The 21,551-nt window shown below is 43.5% G+C and overlaps 2 protein-coding genes across 6 annotated transcripts in view; one reads left to right on the top strand and one right to left on the bottom strand.

Moving 5' to 3' along the window:
- The window catches only part of actmap (actin maturation protease), a 13,354-nt gene extending 1,912 nt beyond the window's left edge, over window positions 1-11,442 (top strand). For all 3 annotated transcript variants that reach the window (XM_087983914.1, XM_087983912.1, XM_087983913.1), the window contains exons 2-7: window positions 596-970; window positions 2,425-2,493; window positions 2,866-2,990; window positions 3,527-3,656; window positions 4,822-4,892; window positions 5,812-11,442. In XM_087983914.1, the coding sequence (XP_087840040.1) occupies window positions 726-970; window positions 2,425-2,493; window positions 2,866-2,990; window positions 3,527-3,656; window positions 4,822-4,892; window positions 5,812-6,152 (981 nt within the window). In that variant the 5' untranslated portion in view covers window positions 596-725 and the 3' untranslated portion in view covers window positions 6,153-11,442. The remainder of the gene's footprint in view (window positions 1-595; window positions 971-2,424; window positions 2,494-2,865; window positions 2,991-3,526; window positions 3,657-4,821; window positions 4,893-5,811) is intronic.
- On the bottom strand, window positions 8,780-21,551 carry yif1b (Yip1 interacting factor homolog B (S. cerevisiae)). 3 transcript variants are annotated; one of them, XM_043680910.2, is made up of 8 exons: window positions 21,419-21,551; window positions 19,055-19,281; window positions 16,566-16,670; window positions 15,065-15,143; window positions 14,167-14,224; window positions 10,886-11,041; window positions 10,593-10,686; window positions 8,780-9,540 (listed from the first exon to the last, which is right to left on the bottom strand). In XM_043680910.2, exons 1-8 carry the CDS (start codon window positions 21,450-21,452, stop codon window positions 9,385-9,387), a joined length of 909 nt encoding a protein of 302 aa, XP_043536845.2. In that variant the 5' UTR covers window positions 21,453-21,551; the 3' UTR covers window positions 8,780-9,384. The 3 variants fall into 3 exon arrangements, with proteins under 3 accessions (XP_043536845.2, XP_043536846.2, XP_087840042.1); XM_043680911.2 differs by having other exon boundaries at window positions 21,428-21,544; XM_087983916.1 differs by lacking the exon at window positions 16,566-16,670.

The raw sequence follows: 21,551 nt of genomic DNA, 5'->3' as shown, positions 1-21,551 counted from the left end.
CCGCATACTACCCCATCCCTCAATCATCTCATTTTCTAATCCACCCTAATCAACCCCTTGCCTAACTACTATTTCTCCACCCAACCATCCCATTCCCTAATTACTTCATCGCCAAACTACCCCATATCCCATACAGGTCTGCCTCAACTGACTCAGACCCCAAATACTCTGTACACACTCTTCCATGTCATTTTTTTTCTGCAAATTCAGACCTTGCCACAACTAGCACCATTCCCTGCTACCCAACTCTTTACAAATCTGCGCTGGCTCTCTCTGATGCTCAGTCATTTTGAATTTGTGGGCTCAAACAAACTATTGACAGCAGATAGTAACTGGTATTGACAGCAGATAGTAACTGGTCTGTGATTTCCTGATGGAGCTTACATAGATTTTCTTAAATAGCTGACTGTTACGCACAGTTATTCTGTGTCCATCCTCCACGTTTCCCTCAACACATCTTCATTGCTCCCGACTGTGTCTTTCCCAAATCCTCCACTACTCACCCCATCTCTGTCCCTACCATAGCTCCCCCATTAAATATGCAAGACTAATATTTTCTGGAATGATAAGTGAATACTGATTTTTTTTTCCCAAGGCAAATACCATAAGAGTGTCTCTGACTCTTGATGTACAGATCACTGAGGCAACTTGTGAAAACAGATGCTCCAATTTATCAAGTCAAAGCTGAAAATTAAATAGTGGACTGTCAGAAACGAGCTTCCGCCATGTCCAACCTCCTTCACCTTGAAATGGTACAAGAAACAGAGCAAAATCTCATCAGTGACACATCTGATGGTGCAAAGTATTTGTCAGTCTCTCCTCCTCCTCCTCCTCCCCTCCCTCCATCCTTGCTGCCCCCTCCTTCTGAACCATCCGGAAAGAAATTATATCAGATTCTTGCTCAAGACCGATTACCAGTAGCTGGAGAGCGGGAGGAGGTTAAGATGCTGGTCCAGAGCAGACTCGACAGGTATGTAATCCTAGAAAATACGAGCCAAGTTGGTCACGGTTATTTAAGTAAAAGCAAAATACTGCAGATGCTGAAAATTCGAAACAAACACAGGAAGTGCTGTGAGAAAGCCAGCAGTTCTGGCAGCATATGAGTGACTCAGTGGTTAGCAGTACTGCCTCAAAGCACCAGAGACCCGGATTCGATTCTGGCCTCAGGTCTGTGTGGAGTTTGCATGTTCTGACTATGTCTCCATGGGTTTCCGCCGGGTGGTTCCAGTCACCTCCCACAGTCCAGAGATGTGCAACTTAGGTGGTTTGGCCATGGTAAATTGCCCATAGTGTCCAGATGTGTAGGTCAGGTGGATTAGCCATGGGAAATGCAGAGTTACAGGGATTGAGGAGGGTCTGGGTGGGATGCTCTTTGGAGGGTTGGTGTGGTCTCAATTGGCCGAACGGCCTACTTCCACACTGTAGAGCTTCCATGATCTGTAGACAGAAACGATTAACATTTCAAGTGTAGTATGGCTTCTTGAGAACATCTCTGAGAAGTCAAGCACAGATGTGGTCAGAACTCAGGAAGAAGTTCTAGGAGATTGTTGGTACAGCTACATGTTGGAGTTTGGGTTTCAGGGAAGTCCAGGGGCTTATGTGACATTAATATTTCAATACAGTCAGAAACAAGGTTATGGAAACCCACAAGTAATACTTTGTACGATTGACCAGTTTTAGAGCTCAGGGAAATAAAATCCAGGGCAGCACTAGCTTAATGAAACTAGCTATCTACATAGCCACCTGTGACAATGTTAGAACGCAGTTTCCAGAATGCAGGGGAGTGTCACCCTTCGAACAGACGGTGAGCCACCAGAAAATGAGCAGCTTTGAGGCAGTGCATGATGGACCAGCTTTTGATGTACTTTGAAAGCCATTTCTTCAAATGTGAACAGTCGTAACAGCTTTTGAAATTTTAATGAGACTTAGTGACCAACGTCGTGGGGGGAGTGGTAGGTCATTGTTGAGAAATCCACGGGATCTGTCTTAATCACATTTGATATTTACATCTATGTCTTTAAAAATGTTTTATTTGTAATGAACTAGACATTACTTGTTAACTAAAGAAGCTGGCTGAATTGTTTCTAGCACTAAGCTAAATACAATGTAAAGCCTAATGAATTGCCACATCACCACCCTGGTTAAATTTAAAATTCATTATGACCAGTGGGGAAGCGGGACTAAAGAGATATTGTTCCATCCCTCCAAACTTGGTTGTAACACCGTCTATACAATGTGAGGCTAATAACTTGGCCAAGTTACTGCGCCATTACAGACAAAGCAATGTATCCTCTATGTGTTACTATAGGTTAACAGTGCAGCCTATGTTCTATTGCAGTTTAACATCAGAGCCCAAGCCTGCTACCAAGTGATGGATTCTTCTCCAATGGCTGAGAATTTTTTCTGATTTTCTTATTTTTCCAGTTTCAGTAAAGATTTGAAATGGCTCCTTATTAATAAATACATCCCCTCGCTGATCCAGGATGGTCCACAGTAAGTATCTAATTCTGGTTTCTCTACATCGGTGCATACTGTCACAAATAGAAGATGTTGGCAATGTCAGACATCACCTCTGGCGGAACGGATTTAATGTTTCTGTTCAATGACCTTTCAAGAGAACACTGGCTGTTTTCCTGTTTTTCCCTCACCTATAAATGCTGCCTCCCATAATCTGCCAAGTGTGGGCACTTTCCCCTGTGTCCTAGCCAATATTCAACCTTCAGCAAATTCCCAAAGCAGGTTGACAGACCACTCATCTCATGCCTGCATGTGAGATTGCACTCTGTGCTGTGGACCTTTCTCCTGCCTGTAAACCGCGATCACTTTCTCAATCACCACTGCTCCTTGTATTTTCTTGTGCTTCAGGTGTGGACTGGTGGCTCTGTGGATGGCTGGACATTTGCTGAATCTGTGCGAAGTGCAGGGTCTGAATGAGATAGTGGACTCTGCGAAGGCCAAAGGTTACACTGTTCAAGGAGAGATGTTTTCAGGTATCTTGTAACGTACAATAGTGAGATATCTGCTGACTTTGTGCCTCCTGTTGGTCTGTGTTCTCTTCCCTTCTCTGCAGCCTGTTTCGGTCCTCTCACTTTTGAGGGTCAGTCATGGCTCAATGGATAATACCCCTGCTTGAGTCAGAAGGATGTGAGTTCAAGTTCTGTTCCAGAGTTTTAAGCACAAAATTGGTGCAGAATGAAGGGAATGCTACACTGCCAGAGAGCCTTCAGGGCAACGACCTGACTACTGTCTCTGGCAGATGTAAAAAAAACTCCAAGGCATTAATAACGTGAAGAGATCGCGAGTGTTACCCATTATCCTGGACATTGCTCACTCCTCAACCATTATCACTGAAACAAACTATCATGTATTGATGCTGTGGGCCTTGCTGTATTCAAGTTAGCTATCAAGTTTCCTGTATTACAACCTGGACTAAATTTTGAAAATATTTAATTGTCTGTAAATTGTTTTGCAATGTTGTGCAATAAATAAATACCTGTACACGTTATTTTTGTTTATCTGATTCCAGGTGCGAACATGGTGAAACTGGCCAAGGAAGTTTTCCATTGTCATGGTGAACTACTCAATGATGGCTTAATGGGAACTAATAAAGCCAGAATAATGCAGCACCTCCTTGCTGGTTATCCTGTATTAGTACCGTATCCTTACAACAACTAATTACATTGATATTCAAGATAGTCACTTCCTGTACAGGCTCAGGCTGCAAATCAGTGACCTTTGGTTAGATGTATGTGCAGGGTTGCAGGGCTACCTGGATAAGAGAAACCTGCTCCTGGTCCAAGCATTCATTTCTAAGGAAGCTGATGGGCTGAAAATAGTTCTAGGCACTGGCTGTTCTCCCAAATCCCGCCCAATATCCATTTTACATGTATTATGCATGTTTGATTTTTCTAGACCCAGCCTTACCTGTGACCTCCAGCTGTGCACTTTCCTAGGCTGGACAGTGAACAGGCATTGGAACTCTGCATGATTTACTCTTCCTCTGACATAGGAATTATTGGATAGTGGTCAGGAGCTGGAACTCTGGCTGATATACCCTCTGTCCCTTACCCAGGGGTGATTTGATGGTGATCAGAGCTAGGACTCCTAGCTGATTCCAACCTTAATAAACCTAGAGTTCAGTGGGCAAGGGTCAATAAAAGGAACCCTGATTGACATTTCTTCTCCTACACCCAGGCATCAAGGCCATTTATAAAGATGGTAATAGTGTTTGAGCTGGAACAGAACAGATTGGGGATGGATCCTAGAACCATCCTGACCTGTATAATTCTGTCCCACACTTGTCAACTCCCCTAATGCTTTAATAGGAAAACTCAATTGTACAGTCAGATATGCCATAAGACGCAAAGTTAAATTATTGATCTGTGCTAAGTTGCCCAAGGCAGCACTTCATATGCCAATGTTGGCCTCAGCCAGCCTGGCAGCATATTAGAGGGGCGGCACGGTGGCTCAGTGGTTAGCACTGTTGTCTCACAGTGCCAGGGACCCGGGTTCGATTCTTGCCTCGGGCAACTGTCTGTATGGAGTTTACACATTCTCCCCGTGTCTGCGTGGATTTCCTCTCGGTGCTCCGGTTTCCTCCCACAGTCCAAAGATGTGCAGTTTAGGTGAATTGCCTATGCTAAATTGCCCGTAGTGTTAGGTGCATTAGTCAGGGGTGAATGTAGGGAGGTGGGTTGCTCTTCGGAGGGTCGGTGTCGACTTGTTGGGTCGGAGGGCCTGTTTCCACACTGTAGATAATCTAAAAAAAATCTCTCATACCTGGTTGACAATTAATTGGGGCAAATCCTTAACTATAGGAAGGTACGATGAAGACTTCAACCATGAGCCCTGCCTGTGCAAAGGGCATAAAGCTCACTGGGCAGTGATTTCAGGTGAGAGTTGAACACTAAATGAAATTTTAACTAAAGCTGAAATAGAAGGTTCACATATTGAACTCCGAGGGATGTATTAAGATATTTAATATCATTAGCAGATCTCTTGGAGTTTTAAGCAATGTTTTAAAATTAAAATAACTCTTTGGTTGTGGGCATTGTGAGCAGGCAAGTTTGGCATTTAAGGCCTATCCACAGTTGCTCTGTGATAATCGTGTATTAAATGTAAGCAGATGGTAGGCATTAATTGGGGTTTCACTTGTCTACAGGGTTGAGTTAGAAGATACATGCATGTAGTATTTCACCCTAGAATTAAGACAGAGCAAAGATTGACACCAGGATTATCATTCACCAAACTGGCTTTCTGGGATAGAACACTCTAGACTAGTAATTTGATACAACTGTGCAGCTAAGAGATTGTTAAAATTCTAGAATGGGATCAGCCGTTGATAAAAGCAGTAGCTTATGGAAGGAATTAATGAACCAAATTAGGGTTTTAATTCCCAGGTTTTTTTTGTTTTCTAAATTTAATTCAAATTCTCAAGCTGCTGTGGTGAGATTTGAACTCATTTCTCTGGTCTAGGCTACACTTTAATAGTAAAGTAACATAGACACTATTTTACCATATCCTGTTGCAAGATTTCTTAGCAAAACTAGCCTGTTGCATTAAAAACAATGATCAGCTTCTTGTGTAGAGGTGACCTATACAGGCCCGAAGATTAATCCATTTAATTGTTGTTTGGTTGGTTTACAGTTTGATAGATGGTTGAACTTGGTTGTATCTAGCTCAAGAAGTGTCAAAATATAGTTTTGGGACTTTTTGACCATGATGGGGACACACAAAATATTTATGCAAACAGGTTGCTTCATGCTTATTGGCTGTTTAGCAGCTTACGTATTGCTTGTGTTCATTGTACAGGAGCATTGCTGGGATTGAAGTGTGAACTATCAGAAGACTTGCATGAAGCAGATCCTGATATTCCTGGGCTGTTTTATCGACGTGAGAATGTGTCTGGAGCTAATTACTCTGAGGACACTGTTGTTGAGATTTACCTGGTGGCCAAGCAAGGGAAGAGTCTGAAGTATCAGCTGTGGCCGTACGACAGAGTGCATAACAGTAATGTGCAGCTGAGAGAGTTTAGCCCAAAGCGAGTGTGTGATGGGACAGTCTACGTTATCCCTGATGGTGGAGTGGAGTCAGGATTGTGTGGGGTGGTGATACTCTTGCAACCATTGTCCCAGGCACAAAACAAAAGCTAGTGCTGGCATTGACTTCGTAAAAGAGATTTTAGTTAAATAGTACCATTCAAGAAGTCGGGGTATCTTAAGGTGCTTTCTCATAAAGCTTAATATCTTGCAATGATTATATATAAGGATAATCAGTTCGTTTGCTTGCTCCTGCAAAGTGCTCAGTTTTGCATTAGAGGATCTGCCAGCCTTGATTATGCAAGTGGAGCTGGCGAATCACTGCTGATTTAACTGGCTATGTTCCATTAGGTTATACATTTAACTCCTACTTGGAAGAACATACAACAGAGTGTTGGTTGCAAAGAGATTTGTGCCAATTATTTCACATTTCAAACTATTCAGGTGCAGCATGCCACAGGTGCCTTTGAACAAGCTCAGAGCCAATTGTGCAAATAAAATGTAATAAGGCAACAAGGTTTCTCCTGGTTTACCCTCATTCTCTGCAAATCATTAAGTCTGTTTCCATACTGTGTGACTCTTCGGTCCAACTAGTCCATACTGACCATAATCCCAAACTAACGTAGTCCCACCTCCCTGCCCTTGGCCCATATCCCTCCAAACATTTCTTATTCATGCACTTATCTAAATGCCTTCAAAACACTAATTGTACCTGCATCCACCACTTCCTCTGGCAGTTCATTTCATACATGAATTGCTGTCTGTGTAAAAGAATTGCCCCTCATGTCTTTTTTAAAATCATTCTCCTCTCACTTTAAATGTAGGCTGCCTAGTCCTGAAATCCCCCACCCCAGGGAAAATACATCTGCCATTCACCTTATCTATACCCCTCATTATTTTATAAACCTCTATACGTCACCTCTCAACCTCCTGCGCTGCTGTGGTTCCAGCCTCTCTTTCTAACTCAAACTCTCCATTTCCAGCAACCTTGGCTACACGTTTCAAGTGTTTCACTTGTCTGTCACACGGACAGAAGAGTATGAATAAGATTAATGCCAGTATTATTTGCCATATGAGCTTTCTGGGGTAGAACACTCTGAACTAGTAATTCAGTATAACTATGCAGCTAAGAGGTTGTTAAAGTTTTGGAATGGGAGTCATTAAAAGTTCACAGGCTTTGGAAGGAATTCATGAACTACTTTTTTTTTGCTTTTGACATATTTTCTAATCAATCTGTTCGGAGCTGTTATTATACACCTCTGGAGCCAATAGAACCTGAACTCAGTCCCCCTAACTCAGCAATATGGACATTACCGTTATGCCACAAGAGCCCCCTCAAAATTCTGGTCAGGATGTGTTCTTCAGATATTATCTTATCACTCTGTTCAGAGATGTTACAACACAATACTTGAACCTGGGCCTTTTGGCTTAAGAGATATGGACACGGCCACTGCACCCATAGGTTCTATAGGAACTGAAACTCCTCACATTGTTAACTGAAGGCAATTGCCAAATTAGTGCTAGACTGTTAGCACAATTATTGCCGAAAACCAATACTGAGTCAGGGATCTTTAGATCCTCAGTCAATGCTATTTTCTAATCAACCTATTCAGAGATGTTATTACTATGCATGTCATTGTAATACCATGGAAAGGGTGAGTCTTGAACTCAGCCCTCCCAGTTCAGGGGTAAGGACATACCACTATACCATGAAGGCTCAGATTTTCAGTCAAATGCTCTCCCAACTGAGCTATTTTAGCTGCACAGCCCTAGGATCACATCAGAGATAATAATGTACATCAGCTGGTGATGTATGAATAATACTTAACATTTTATCAACTTTCTTTAGAAATGGTATGTAGTGTCCCTAACTTTGAGCCAGAAAACTTGTGTTCAAGTTCCACCTGCTTGCAAACATGTTCAAACATGTCTGAACGGGACGGTTTTGACTTCTGCCACAATATCAACACCCCTACCAGTTGGAAAATGTAGATGTAGAGACTTGAGGATTGAGTGGGACTGTAAATTCCTCCTTGGTCAGTCATATGATATGCACTATTTAAGTGAAATTACAAATGAAAAATAGTGAGTGGAATGAGGTACTCCCCTGTTGAAATGTACCTGTTTCCGTGTTAGCACTTGGTAGGAGTCAAGAAGTGATAAACTGAAGAACAGAAACCATAATCGCTCACACTTAGGCCAGGACTCCATTGCAAGTCGTGAACTGAGCACAGATCAAGAATCAATCCTGACATTTATCCATGAGCCTGTTTTAATAATCAGTGCAGAAGAGATTTCTGAATTTCTTTCACCCTTTGTTTTGAACTGTTTCCTAATTTCACTCCAGAGAGAAAAACAATTTTGAATATCGAAAACATTTTGTTCAATGGTTAGGATTTCAAATATACTGCCTGATAAGATGGGCTCAGATTTAATTGTTCACCTTCAAGAAATTTGGAGCAACCAGCGGTTTTTGATTCAAGCCCTGTGCAGAGCTGTGGTTGGTGACCTCAGAGTTCCTGTTCCGGGTGATAGTCTGTAGTTCGGCCCTGAAAGGTGACATGTTCTAGGATCAGCATGAGAACGCTTTTAAGTTGCTGCATAGTGGAGACAGGAAGCCACTGTTGGTCTCCAACTGTCTTGTGGAACTCTAGGATACTACAGATCCCTGGTCAAGAGTAGCAGTTATTTTTCCTTTTTTCAGTAGAAGCAAATAAAAACCCAACAACTTACACAAGATATTATATTTTCGATATTTTATTTGCCTTGCATTTATAAATAGATATTTAAAAAATTCCCATGCAAACCATACAAAGTCCCCACAACAGCAATGTCCAGTTTGTGCTTCCGATCAGAGTCATTATCTGGGACGGACAGAACAACCAATGGACTGATGTTTACAGATTATACAGGCAGCTCAGCGGGAAACAGCTCAATATCTGCACAGGGAGAAGCCATGACCCAGCACCCCCAACCACTTCAGTTAGATGGACCCGTCCTGCGTGTCCCTCTTTTGCTCTTGGGGAAAGTTATGCCCTGCCCTCTATCCACCTGCCCCTCTGGTTGATGGGCACATCTCCATTGCCATTCTCCCAATTGTGGAGGTGGTTTTACAATCCTGCCATTTAAGTTGGATTCCATTCTCCATTGTCACCGTGGGAGACGGCCAACTCATGCCTGAATCTCGGGCAATATATCTGTCTTGCACTCACTCCCAAAACACCCACCCCAATCCCCTCCCTCCCACAATTCCCCCACTCAGCCCAGCAATGGGGGATTGGAGATGTAACAAACCCCCACCTCCTAAACCTTAATTTCCAGGGATCAAAGAGGTTGTTAGGCTTCCCTATCTGACCAAGTGAAATGTCAGCCAGTACATGAATATAGGCTGCACTGCGGCAATTGCCATAGTTAGGTACATGCGTAGCTGATTCCTCGTGCCTCGCACCAGAACTCCTTCAGCTGCAGCTTCAGACAGAATCTTCAGTCTCAATGTTCGAATCTGAAAAACGTATTTAAAAGTCAGGGATCCACAGATGCCATGTGCACTGTCCAATTATTTTGTACAGCCCACATCAGGAAGGTCAGTGCCAAGGTGGCAACAGTTAACTAGTTAGCCTCAGTGCCCATGGGTTAGGCAGTGTTGTCAGATAAAGTCAGAATCAGTTGAATGGACCTTCACAGTTCAATATCCTTATTAACTGCATGCCAAAAACTGGTCAGATGGCAGGAAGCATTCACAGAAGGGGTTCTGTAACCCACAGGTAGTAGGGATCCCTGGAATTGTACCCTGGGAGAGTGTTAGCTCTCTGGAATAGTAACAACAAAAGAGTCAGTACCTCAAGGTAGGACATGGTGAAATGGGCTTTTTAAAAATCAGATCTAGGAAACACATTTTAAAGTCAGGGGTCACCCTTTTAGGACAGACACGAGGGGTTTTATTTTCTCCCAGAGATCTTGGAACATTCTGGCTCAGAAGGAAGTTTGTGGGGGCGGGGTGCAGGGTTGTCATTGAATATTTTTAAGGTGGAGATAGATTAATTTTAGGCAACAGACTCAAGGTTAACAAAGTACACAGAAATTTGGAATTTGAAACACAAACAGGTCTGCAATTTTCCTTTTTAATAGTAAAACAAGCTTTAAATGCCAAATGGCCTACTTGTCCTTTGATTTTTATGTTCCTTACTTGTTCTTATTCTATTTTTTCATTGGATGTAGGCATTACTGACAAGGCCCAACAATAACTGCTCCTAAATTATGTTGCTTGCTAGGTCAGTTAAGGTCAACCATACTGATGTGGGTTTGGTGTCACAGGACGACAGGGTAAGGATGGTAGATATTCTCTCCCAAATGAACCACCTCGAGAACTAACTTCAAAAAAACTATGTATTTATTAATCAAATTGAAATTCCACGAGCTGCCAGGTTGAGGTTTGAAAGGTTGTCCCTAGAGCCTCTGGATTACTAGTCCAATGTCGTTAACACCATCATCTCTCAATGCAAACGTTAATTAGTTATAAAGTGAACAGGGAAAAAGTTAAATAACAAAACCCACCATGAATACCACAATTGATATGCAGCACCAGCCCAAAGCAATGTAATATCCTGTTCTTCCAAAAATCAGCCCAGCCACGACTCCAGTGATCATCCTGTGGGGAAGAAGTCACATTTTACATATGACTGCAAAACCACTTAAACGTGATAACATAGATGCCCTCAAACGCACTCATCTCCATCACCCTACGAGTTTTGAATGGTATGATCTGCCTGTACTGCACATAAAACTTGGCACTGTACTAGGTATACGTGATAATAACAAACCAAATCAAAATAACATCACAGACTCACCCGACATACTTGTACCCAGCAAAGGCAATGAGGTCAATAGTAGTGAGGTCTGTATTCACCGTGACCAGGTAGAGGCTGAGCAGGATAGCAAGCACCTCAATGATCAACCAGATTAATGCTGAGCTGGCCTGCATCCCCAAAACCTCTGGAGAGAACCTGCAGGAAGGGAAGTTAGTGAATGGTGGGTGTAAGCAAGCATCTACTGCACCTGGAAACCACAGTAGGATATTTCTATCCTGGGCTCACTATCACAATATTTTGTTTAAAAGGAAGACAACTAGGAACAATCTTTCAATATAGTTGCCATGGCTATTTGTTGTGATGTCCCTAAGTTAGACACTAACAACATAAGCTTGAACTCTTGGTTAATCACAGCCACTCAAACGGAATTACCGCCCAACAAGATTCCTCCCTCCAGTGAGACGTATTAAACTGGAACATGCTTGCCCTGGGCTCTTTAGCATATATTATTTGAGAGTGGAAGGATGAACATAAATAAATAAGCACAATAAAGAATGACAAATTGAAGAAATGCTTGAAGCTTGAAAAAAAAAGTTCCCCAGCTCTGACTCAAGTGGGTAACAGTTCTCATAACCAAGTCCTGAGACAACAACACAGATGAAAGACCTCTGCCATTTGGGTCTTGCAAATACACCATTTTAAATAACTATTCCAATCTTCCTAGCTCCATTTTATAAGAATTACAGGTCTGTATTCAGTGACAGCAGGAACTCAGTGCACAACTCTGACTGGAGGATCAGTCAGAAAAATCAAAAGCTGCTCCTCCAACTTATTCATGGCTGCTTGAGGAATGGCATCTATTGCTCTCTCTCTGCCCCCCACAAACTGCTAAGACAGGGCCCTGAGAAATTCCTTATTCTCCACCTGCTCTATTGAGGCTGGATGTCGGCCACTGCCACTTATAGCATGTGGCCTACAGAAGTTCAAGGAGGTAGCTCATCACTACCTTGTCAAGGGCAACTAGGGTTGGCACTAAAATATGGCCAGCCAGGACACTCATGTCCCAGAGGTAACTATAAAATAAAATCCTCAAGAGTAAGGGGTGTATGTGTGAGACAGAGAGTGAGAAAAAGAGAGAGAGAGAAGGGGGGGGGGGGGGAAGAGAGAGGGGTGAGAAAAAGAGAGGATACATGCTTCTGACACCCAGCAAGTCTTTTAAACTGTTTGCTTTATTCAATGTGCAGTTTCTTGGGACAGGCAACCACAGCTGGAAAATGGTCCAGCTTCATCCACCCATCTTGGGAAGTGCCAGATCGAGAAGTGAGATTTTCATTGCTGACGTTGGGGGGAAATTCCAAAGAAGAAATGTGTTGGACTTGAAACGTTAACTCTATTTCTCCCTCCACAGATGCAGCCAGTCCTGAGTTTTGCCAGCACTTTCTTAATCCAACTATCACCGAAGGTTCACTGCTGCTTTGCAGTTATATTGGATAAGTGGGCATGTAAGCGCTATAGCTTCACATGGGGGACATGAAGAGGACCTTCTGACCTTCCAGAATGTTCCTTCAGGCAGCTTTTGGTTCAGGACATCTCTGCTGGGTTACAAACCACTGTCACAAAGTTAGTCCCCTTTTTTTTCTAAAAGCTGTTCCTTGACTCAAGGAGACTCTGTCCTTGATTTTTCTCAGAGGGGTAATAAACTGGGCCGGATTCTGAACAGTCTGGTTTGGTACAGAGATGAAAAGTCTTTTGAGAGGCCTTTCGTTTATTTGTAAACAGATGAGATTTCAGACCAAAGTCGTCATGTTTTCGAACTGACCTGTATAAAGAAAAGGGAGTGGTCAGCTCTCTAGCTGAGCTGAGCAGTTTTAGTTCAGTCGTGAACTGGTTGGAAGTTCAACAAGGAGCTGTGTGGAACTCATTCTCTTTCTGCCCTTCAACTTCAACCTGTAAGCATGTGTTTCATTTATACTGGGTTTTAAAGGGAATTTGTTTATTGGGACTGTTTTGTATATTCACAACAGCATAATTAAGTTTAGTTTGGATAGATTGAGTTCTGGGGGGGGGGTTCTTTATTCTGTTCTTTGTGTTTCATTGTGTACTTTTGTGAATAAACCTTTGTCTGTTTTAAAATCTAGTACTCAACCTCGGGTAATTTTCACTGTAGACTTACTGAAACAAGTTGCAAAGTTATGGTCTGGGCTGTCTGCTTAAGAATGTTTTGAGTGGTCTGGCCTTGTCCATAACACCACTAGCCTTTAAATACCTGGCCCGTCACCATTAAAACTGCATAGGCATAGGCTATGTCTGTCTCCACAATGGTGCTGGCCAGATAAGCCATGCTGGCATTCTTAAAAGGCCCTGGTGAAAATCAGGATGTCCAAGAATGAAGGATTTCAGAGTCAGGGGTCACTATTTTTAAAAGGTACCAAAATCAACTCAAAAATATTGTCCTCTCCTCCCACACCTGCTTTCTTCTCGACCCCTCTCTTCTTCCCAATCCCTTCCCTACCCTACCACTGAAGTTTTGTAAAGTTTGTATTCGGTTCCTTGATAATATGCTGTCAAGTCAGAATTCTGGCTAGTTCAGGTGGCTGTTAGGTCTAGAGTTCAGAAATAAGTCTAACTACATTCACCTCACCGTTTTTGTACAATTCCACCCAGCTAGAGGCATGCGCATATCACCACAGAGCACAAACAAACACCATGATCTCTGACCCCTTGCATTGAAATTTTTTTTACCACTTTGTGTGTTACAATATGCATATAATTTCTTGTCCAAAAAGCTTCAGACCTTTTGTCTTTGGCTACTGTCATCCGTGTGAATTCAAGCTGATGTTCCAGTGCAGTACCGATAGAGTTCTGTAGTGTTGAAGGTACTGTTTTTAGGATGATCCATGGAACCAAGACCTAAACTGCCCTCTCAGCTGGACACAAAATAACCTATGTAGTTTTTTTTTGAGGGGGGTTCCCCTTGTGACTAGACAAACATATCATCCTCAACTAACAACACCAAGAAATGGGTTATCTCTGACTTGTTGTGGGGGCTTGCTGTGCATATATTAGCTGCTGCATTCTCTACATTAAAGGTACTCCTGAAGACCTGTAATTGATTCAAAAGCACTTTGTGATGACCTATGGCAAGCAAATTCTGTTTCAGTGCCAATGTTCTTTTTCCTGATTCAAAAAAATTAAAGACAAATTATATTGAATCACAAAGGCCAATCTAGTGAAACATACCCACTAATACTCCTGGTTAGAATGGAAAGCAGGTGAAGCATTGAGTGATCATGTGAATATTCCAACAAAAGAGTTCTCACCTGCTTTGAGTTCCAAGAGCAAACCCAGCTACCAATAAATATGTGATGAACGCCATTGCTGGAGAGAGAGAGAGAAATGGCCATAACAGAATAGCATAGCAATCCTGTACAGAATTAACATCATTATTGCAAGTTCAGCAACAATATTTAATGATCTTGTTTGGCAACATAATAATCACCTACAATCAGCCTAACTTCACATTTTAGATTTGTTAATTGGATTTAATGTAAACGTACATTTTACCAGCTAATATAGTTGGATTTGAACCTACAGCGCCAGAGCTTCACTGTGATCTTCTGGATTACAGGTCCAGTGACACTACCACCATCTCTGCTTGAAATGTTCTGTCACATATGCTGTCAGAGCTGACCTGATTAAAAAGGACCCACTTTCTATTTCTGGTTTGTGGCATGTTAATGGATTTCATGCCTATCTTATAATGGAAATATTAAAACTCAGTGTGAGACAATGAAGCAACCAAGGCTCCTGGTTACCTTCCATGGCTCCCATTGGAAACTACACAAGGGGTTAGGTGGGATGACTGAGATTGGTTACAATATTGTACATAGTTAACTAATGCAGACATATTGCCAGACATGAAAATATCAGAGGGTGTCCAGCCCACAAGGAGCTGTAACTCCAAAGCTTGTTTATAACTTGACCTGAAGTTGAAATCTCAGGAAACTTTGCTGATAATGTTGTAAAGTCTACAGGTCAAAGCAAAGGCAGCTTCACACTATTGTAGTCTTAACTTATACTGGTCAGGAGGTAATAAATGTGTCCACCATCTGGAAGTGATTCACAAAGACTATAGGTAAAATCCACAGTAGTAGGTTTGTCCGTCACGGTGACAATTAATACTACTGATAGCACTGATTATCATAGAGGTAACCCTACCTGGAATATACAAATCAGGAGCATTCACTTCAACCCGAGGGGCCACAGGACTGTCCTGCTGGTATCGCACTTCCCAATTCTGTCAACAAAGAGCTTAATCATCAATCTGTTAGATAGCACTCATTGCATAACCGCTGTAAGCTGAACAGGAAAAGCCTCCTCTATGTCACTGCAGGAAGAGATACACTGATGTCCAGCCTACTCGCATTGCTCCGAGATCATTATTTTTAAATATGTCTGTATGGAGAACATTCCGGACAGTACACCTTCAGTAGGATGCATTGGTTTTGGAGAGCTGCGTAGATTTCCCAGAATGTTAGTTGAACTCCAAGGACTATTTTATGAGGAGAGATTATACAAAGTATAATTTGGAATTTAGAAAGTTAAGATTTCAAAAGTATCCGAGATATTAAGGGGAACAGATGGAGTATATTTGGAGAAACTATTTCTCTAAAAGAAACGTGAACCAGACCTTTCAGAAGCACAATTTGGAAACCCTTCTAAATGTGCAGAGTGGTACTTGGAACTCTCCTCTGCAAACAGCAGTGGATGATGGATCAATCGTTAATTTTAAAACTACAATTGATAGATTTTCATTATCTATCAATGTTAAAGGATAAGGGGCAAAGATGGGTATATGGAGTTAGGTTGCAGGTCAACCATCCCAAACAGTGGAAAAGGCTCGAGAGACTGTATCGTCTCCTCATGCTTCAAAATAATTCAGTCTTTCTTTGCTCCTGCAAATTTCTCTGTTGGGAAATTGACGATCTTCTAGCTTGTCTTCTGTCCACTTCCCAAACTGGTATCTCCAGCCCCCCCACTATGGCTAACCTAGGGTAGGCCTTACAAGTACAAAGAACACCACCAAGAATACTCCCTCAACACAAACGAGAGCCAGATCCAAGAATGTGGTGATACTGAGGAACATTCACATGCCTATCCTTCCATGGTACAGCAGCAAGGCTGAAATTCTCTTTCTTCAGATGTCCCTGCTGTAGTTCAGGTACATCACTGTCGACCACTTACTACCCAGGCTATCGAGCGCCTGCCACCTGAAATAAGACGCAGCGCTGGCGGAAACTTGGATTTTCCTGTTGCCGAATGCCCCTGGATATCTCATTTAACAAAGCAATTCGGCAAGATGAAGTAACATGGGGGGAGTGGGTGAAGGACACATATTAGAAGAATGTCTCTTCAGGGACGAGGCTAGATTGTACTACAGGTCTGTATCTGAGAAATGTTCAGGCTCATGAACCTGTTCACAGCATCTCACACAAATCACAGTGATAAATCCAACATCACAAACCCTCACTCCTCCTCGGTCAAGATTTAGGAATCCCCATCGCCATGGGATGATCTGGTGAGCTTCAAGGTATGACTTATCTTTTAACCTTTAATTTACTTGTGGGACATGGCGTCACTTGTGCAACTTTCTGGAGTATTGCTTTCCCCATGAATGCCCTTTAAGCTGAATCACCAGCAAAAGGCCACCTTCTCTTACCTGGTGCATGTAGGGAAAGATGAGGAGTCCCAGCTTCTTCCCCACATAAATGGTGTCCACAGCAAAATAATATTTCAATTTGCTCACAGGAATAAATCGGTCAATCTGCAGGAGTCAATAAAAATGATTCAATCACCCTGCTCTACGTGGTTATCAGAACCATACAAGGGGTTTATTTGCAAAATCTAGAATGAAAGGTGATAATGATATTAAAACCTTTTAATCAAACTGTACAATACTACCAACTGAGGAATGGAACACATTGCCTCTTTAAAATGATACCTCAACTGGGATCTTGAGCCTAGTGATTTCTGGACAAAGATCAGAGCAAATGAGGCTCCAGGATCTAAGGTATCAGATCTCGCCCTGTACTGTGGGACACCAAATAGTTACGTCGTCTTCCAGACCAAGAGCTTAATATCCCAGTGAGTAAGTGGCAAGGTGTGATGTGACATGGAACATGCTAGGTAGCTCATATTGGGGTCTCCCATGGGTGTAACCTCCCTCTGTTAGATGGTTACTCTCTTGCAGTTCACTGTACCTGGACGGATTCCAGAGGGATAATAAAAACTAGACAGTACTGGCCTCAGAGCTGTAATCTCATCGAGCTATATTTTAAGCATTACTACCTGAATGACAGGAGCATTCCTACTGACAAGAGGATATTACTATAGTATTTTATCACGGATGCACTGTTGGAGCGTATCTAATGGGTTCCACCCCGGATATTTTATTCACCACTTCTAGCTTCTCACCTTTTCCATTCTTTTCCAGTCGCCTTCTCAATAAAAGCAGCTGTGTAGTTGTGAAATCTCAAGAAAGGATTTCCTGTTGTTCTTAAAATGACTGAGGCCAATCCTGAAGCATCTTGAAACAAATCTACGAACTTACTATCTCAAGATAAGGACATAACTCCCTATAGACTGGCTATCTAACTTCCAATAAATACTGTCATTGTCTGGCCTATTAACACATAAACCCTTTGTCTCTGCAGTTGTCAGAATGTCAATTTTAAACCAGTCACTTTTGATTTCAAGTATAATCCTCAATGGCAAGTCATTTCTTTTACGTTAACATGGAAAAATGGTTAATCCTGAAACATCTCTGTTTCCATTTAAACTGTAGCACAAATGGTTCCCTCTCATTCTCCCTCACCCTTCCTCAGGTTCACCAGATTTTTAAAAAAAGTTGGCAGTCTACACAGAAGTGGAATTCAATTACACGCATCCACTCACAGCATCACTGGAATTTACTAGATAGAAGTGGAACTAAGAAGGGCTTATGCCCGAAACGTCGATTCTCCTGTTCCCTGGATGCTGCCTGACCTGCTGCGCTTTTCCAGCAACACATTTTCAGAAGTGGAACTAAACCCAACGTGTAAACTTTAACTCATCTAAAGCACTGCTGCCTACATTCCAACTTATACTGTCCCATTCATCAGTCACTCTGTGCTTGCTGAGGCTGCACTAGCAACTAGTCTGGGAATAGCTCATCTTAAAATCCTCAGTCTAGCCTTCAAATCCTTTCATGGTTTCACCCATCCCTATTGTTGCACTGTCCCTTGCCAAACACTCCAAGAGCACTGTAGGCCTCTAATTCTGTGTTCTTGCATATACCTGATTTCCAGTGACTGTGTATGTAACTAACTTGGTCCTGGGCTCTGGAATTCCCTGCCTAAACCTGCCTGTGTCTCAATTCCTCTCTCGGTATTCATGATGCTGTTTAACATCTCTCTAATTAAACACAAACAAAAACAGAAATTGCTGGAAAGCTAGCAGGTCTGGCAGCATCTGTGGAGAAAAATCAGGTCGAGTGACCCTTCCTCAGACCCTCCACAAATCTCTAATCAAGCATTTGGTCACTATAATATCTATTATAGCTTGATATACAATCTTGTTTGATAGTTGTGAAGTCGGCTGGGACATTTTAGTAGCTGTGTATGCAATATCATAAGTTGAAGGCATGACCAAGTTAAGCAACAACAAACAGGGTGTAGGGTCTGTTCTTGAGGTCAGTTATCAGCACAGGACCATGTAATCATAGAATCAAAGAATCCCTACAGTGTGGAAACAGGCTCTGTAGAGCCACACCGACCCCCTAAAGGTATCCCACCCAAACCCATTCCTCTACCCTATTACTCTACATTTACCCCTGACTAATGCACCTAACCTACACATCCCTGAACACTATAGTCAATTTAGCACGGCCAATTCACCTAACCAGCACATCTTTGGATTGTGGGAGGAAACCAGAGCACTCGGAGGAAACCCACACAGACATGGGGAAAATGTGCAAACTCCTCACAGACAGTCACCCGAGGGTGGGAATTAAATCTGGGTCCCTGGCACTGTGAGGAAGCAGTACTATCCACTGAGCCGCCCCACAATGACATGTTGACATGTACAGTATTCAGCATGTTCAGTAAAGAGGAAGACCCCTATGTTGTGTGGAGAATATTTCATTTTGACCTGCCAACCCGTAATGCTTACATTTTGACCGACGATGTTTTTCCCCTGACTTGCCAAACTGCTGCCGTATGCCATTGCCAGGTTAGACATCATGGGGTCGCTGAGGATGCCCTGCCTGGAATGGCCATAGCTTGCACCGGTGTGCTCATATCCTGGTCCCGGAGCGTCCAGATTCCCACTGGTATCTTCAAAGAGGTGACTGGGGTCTCCCGTAGTGTGCATCTGTCCCCTTGTTCTCATTTTGGCAGCTGGAATTGAGCGCAACAGAATAAGTTGGCCTTGTTGCAGGTAAGCAGTACAATTTAATACTCAGGACAAAATTAAATTCCTCATCAACATCCTGAGCTTGATCAAATGACCACAAGATTTTCTCACCCCCACCTCCCTGTTAATTAGTCTTAAAGATAGCGATAGCAAGACCCTTCTTGTGATATTGCATCCATGTGATATAGGGACACTGAAAACTGATAGGGAGGGAGTTCCCGGGTTTTGACTGAGCAGCAGTGAAGGAATGTCAGTTGCTTTTTTGTCCAAGGGCTACTTTTTCATTCTCATCAATCCCTTTATGAAGTGATACAGTCACATAGTATTGTATTTGTGTTGATTTTCACTAATTTTCCATCCTTATTAATTGCTTTGTCAGTTTTTGGCATGTTTGTCAGCCAGTTCAGAGTCTAATTAATGTTATCCAATCCTATTTTCACCATCAATCTGGGGATCCAGCACATCCAACTTCACCCAGAGTCTCGGAAAATTTGCACCAAGGTACTCTGTTCTGCAACACCACCTCCCCAACCCATAGACCTGTCGGAGATTGAGTCAGAGAGTCATACAGCACGGAAACAGGCCGGTTGGTTCAACTCGTCCATGCTGACCAAGTTTCCCGAATTAAAATTAAACTTGCCTGCATTTGGACCACATCCTTCTAAACATTTCCCTTCCGTGTACCTGTCCAAATGACTTTTAAATATTGTATCTGTACCTGCACCTATCATTTCCTCTGGCAGTTCATTCCACGTACAAACCACCCTCTGTGATGGAAAAGTTGCTGGACTATCGCGTTCTCACTTTCTCCAACCTCCATCAGCTTTGGTGGTGTATGTGGGAAATCTCAATTCTCAGTCTGCAGTCTGTTCCCAGAGAGGCATATCTCTGGGATCACCCATTCCACACCACCACCATCCCCTCCCCCCATCCAGATGTAGAGATGTGTGGGGGGTGTCTGTGGGATCCCCCATTCCTCCCTGTGCGTGGGGGGTGTTTGTGGGATCACCCATTCCTCCCTCAGTGTAGGGGGGGGGTGTCTATGGGAATCAGCCATTCCTCCCTCAGTGTGTGTGTGTGGGGGGGGGGTCTGTGGGATCACCCATTCCTCCCTCAGCGCGGGGGGTGTCTGTGGGATCACCCATTCCTCCCTCAGTGTGGGGGGATATCTATGGGAATCACCCATTCCTCCCTCAGTGTGTGGGGGGGTGGTCTATGGGATCACCCATTCCTCCCTCAGTGCGGGGGGTGTCTGTGGGAATCACCCATTCCTCCCTCAGTGTGGGGGGGGTGTCTATGGGAATCACCCATTCCTCCCTCAGTGTGGGGGGATATCTATGGGAATCACCCATTCCTCCGTGTGTGTGTGGGGGGGTGGTCTATGGGATCACCCATTCCTCCCTCAGTGTGGGGGTGTCTGTGGGATCACCCATTCCTCCCTCAGCGCGGGGGGTGTCTGTGGGATCACCCATTCCTCCCTCAGCGCGGGGGGTGTCTGTGGGATCACCCATTCCTCCCTCAGTGTGGGGGGTGTTTATGGGAATCACCCATTCCTCCCTCAATGTGGGGGGTGTCTATGGGAATCACCCATTCCTCCCTCAGTGTGGGGGGTGTCTATGGGAATCACCCATTCCTCCCTCAGTGTGGGGGGATATCTATGGGAATCACCCATTCCTCCCTCAGTGTGGGGGGAAAACTATGGGAATCACCCATTCCTCCCTCAGTGTGGGGGGTGTCTATGGGAATCACCCATTCCTCCCTCAGTGTGGGGGGATATCTATGGGAATCACCCATTCCTCCCTCAGTGTGGGGGGATATCTATGGGAATCACCCATTCCTCCCTCAGTGTGGGGGGTGTCTATGGGAATCACCCATTCCTCCCTCAGTGTGGGGGGTGTCTATGGGAATCACCCATTCCTCCCTCAGTGTGGGGGGTGTCTATGGGAATCACCCATTCCCCTTCCCTGTCCTGGGGGGGGGGGGGGGGGGAGGTGGGGAAGCAGCAGTTACTACATCTCTTTCCTAATGCTGATTTTCCGCAAATGGGGAAAATAAAATCTTTCGTTGCTGCCTCCGCCGTCGCGTGAACAACGAATTTATAGAGAAACTGAAGCCACGTACGTAACTTACGCTGTCTAAATCCGTTGTACTCCATCTTCTCAATGTCCCGCCGCTCCCCTCTGGATTCGACCCCAACCGCCGGGGGTGGGGGCGGGGCAAACGCCGCGCCTGCGCACTACGGCATAGCTGCCGT

The sequence above is a fragment of the Chiloscyllium plagiosum genome, unplaced genomic scaffold, assembly GCF_037043375.1.
Source record: "Chiloscyllium plagiosum isolate Xiang-an unplaced genomic scaffold, Cpla_swu_hap1 HiC_scaffold_47, whole genome shotgun sequence".
Classification (NCBI taxonomy): domain Eukaryota; kingdom Metazoa; phylum Chordata; class Chondrichthyes; order Orectolobiformes; family Hemiscylliidae; genus Chiloscyllium; species Chiloscyllium plagiosum.
Note: the sequence above shows the minus strand (reverse complement) of the source record. Positions and strands in the feature narration are given on the sequence as shown.

Excerpts from the sequence above, each read along its gene's own strand:
- yif1b (XM_043680910.2), bottom strand. The coding sequence starts at position 21,452 with ATGGAGTACAACGGATTTAGACAGCGTAAGTTAC. Across the intron at positions 19,282-21,418 it reads ATTTAGACAGCGTAAGTTAC|CTGCCAAAATGAGAACAAGG; the intron begins GTACGTGGCTTC and ends GCTCAATTCCAG. Across the intron at positions 10,687-10,885 it reads GCTGGGTACAAGTATGTCGG|GATGATCACTGGAGTCGTGG; the intron begins GTGAGTCTGTGA and ends TCTTCCCCACAG.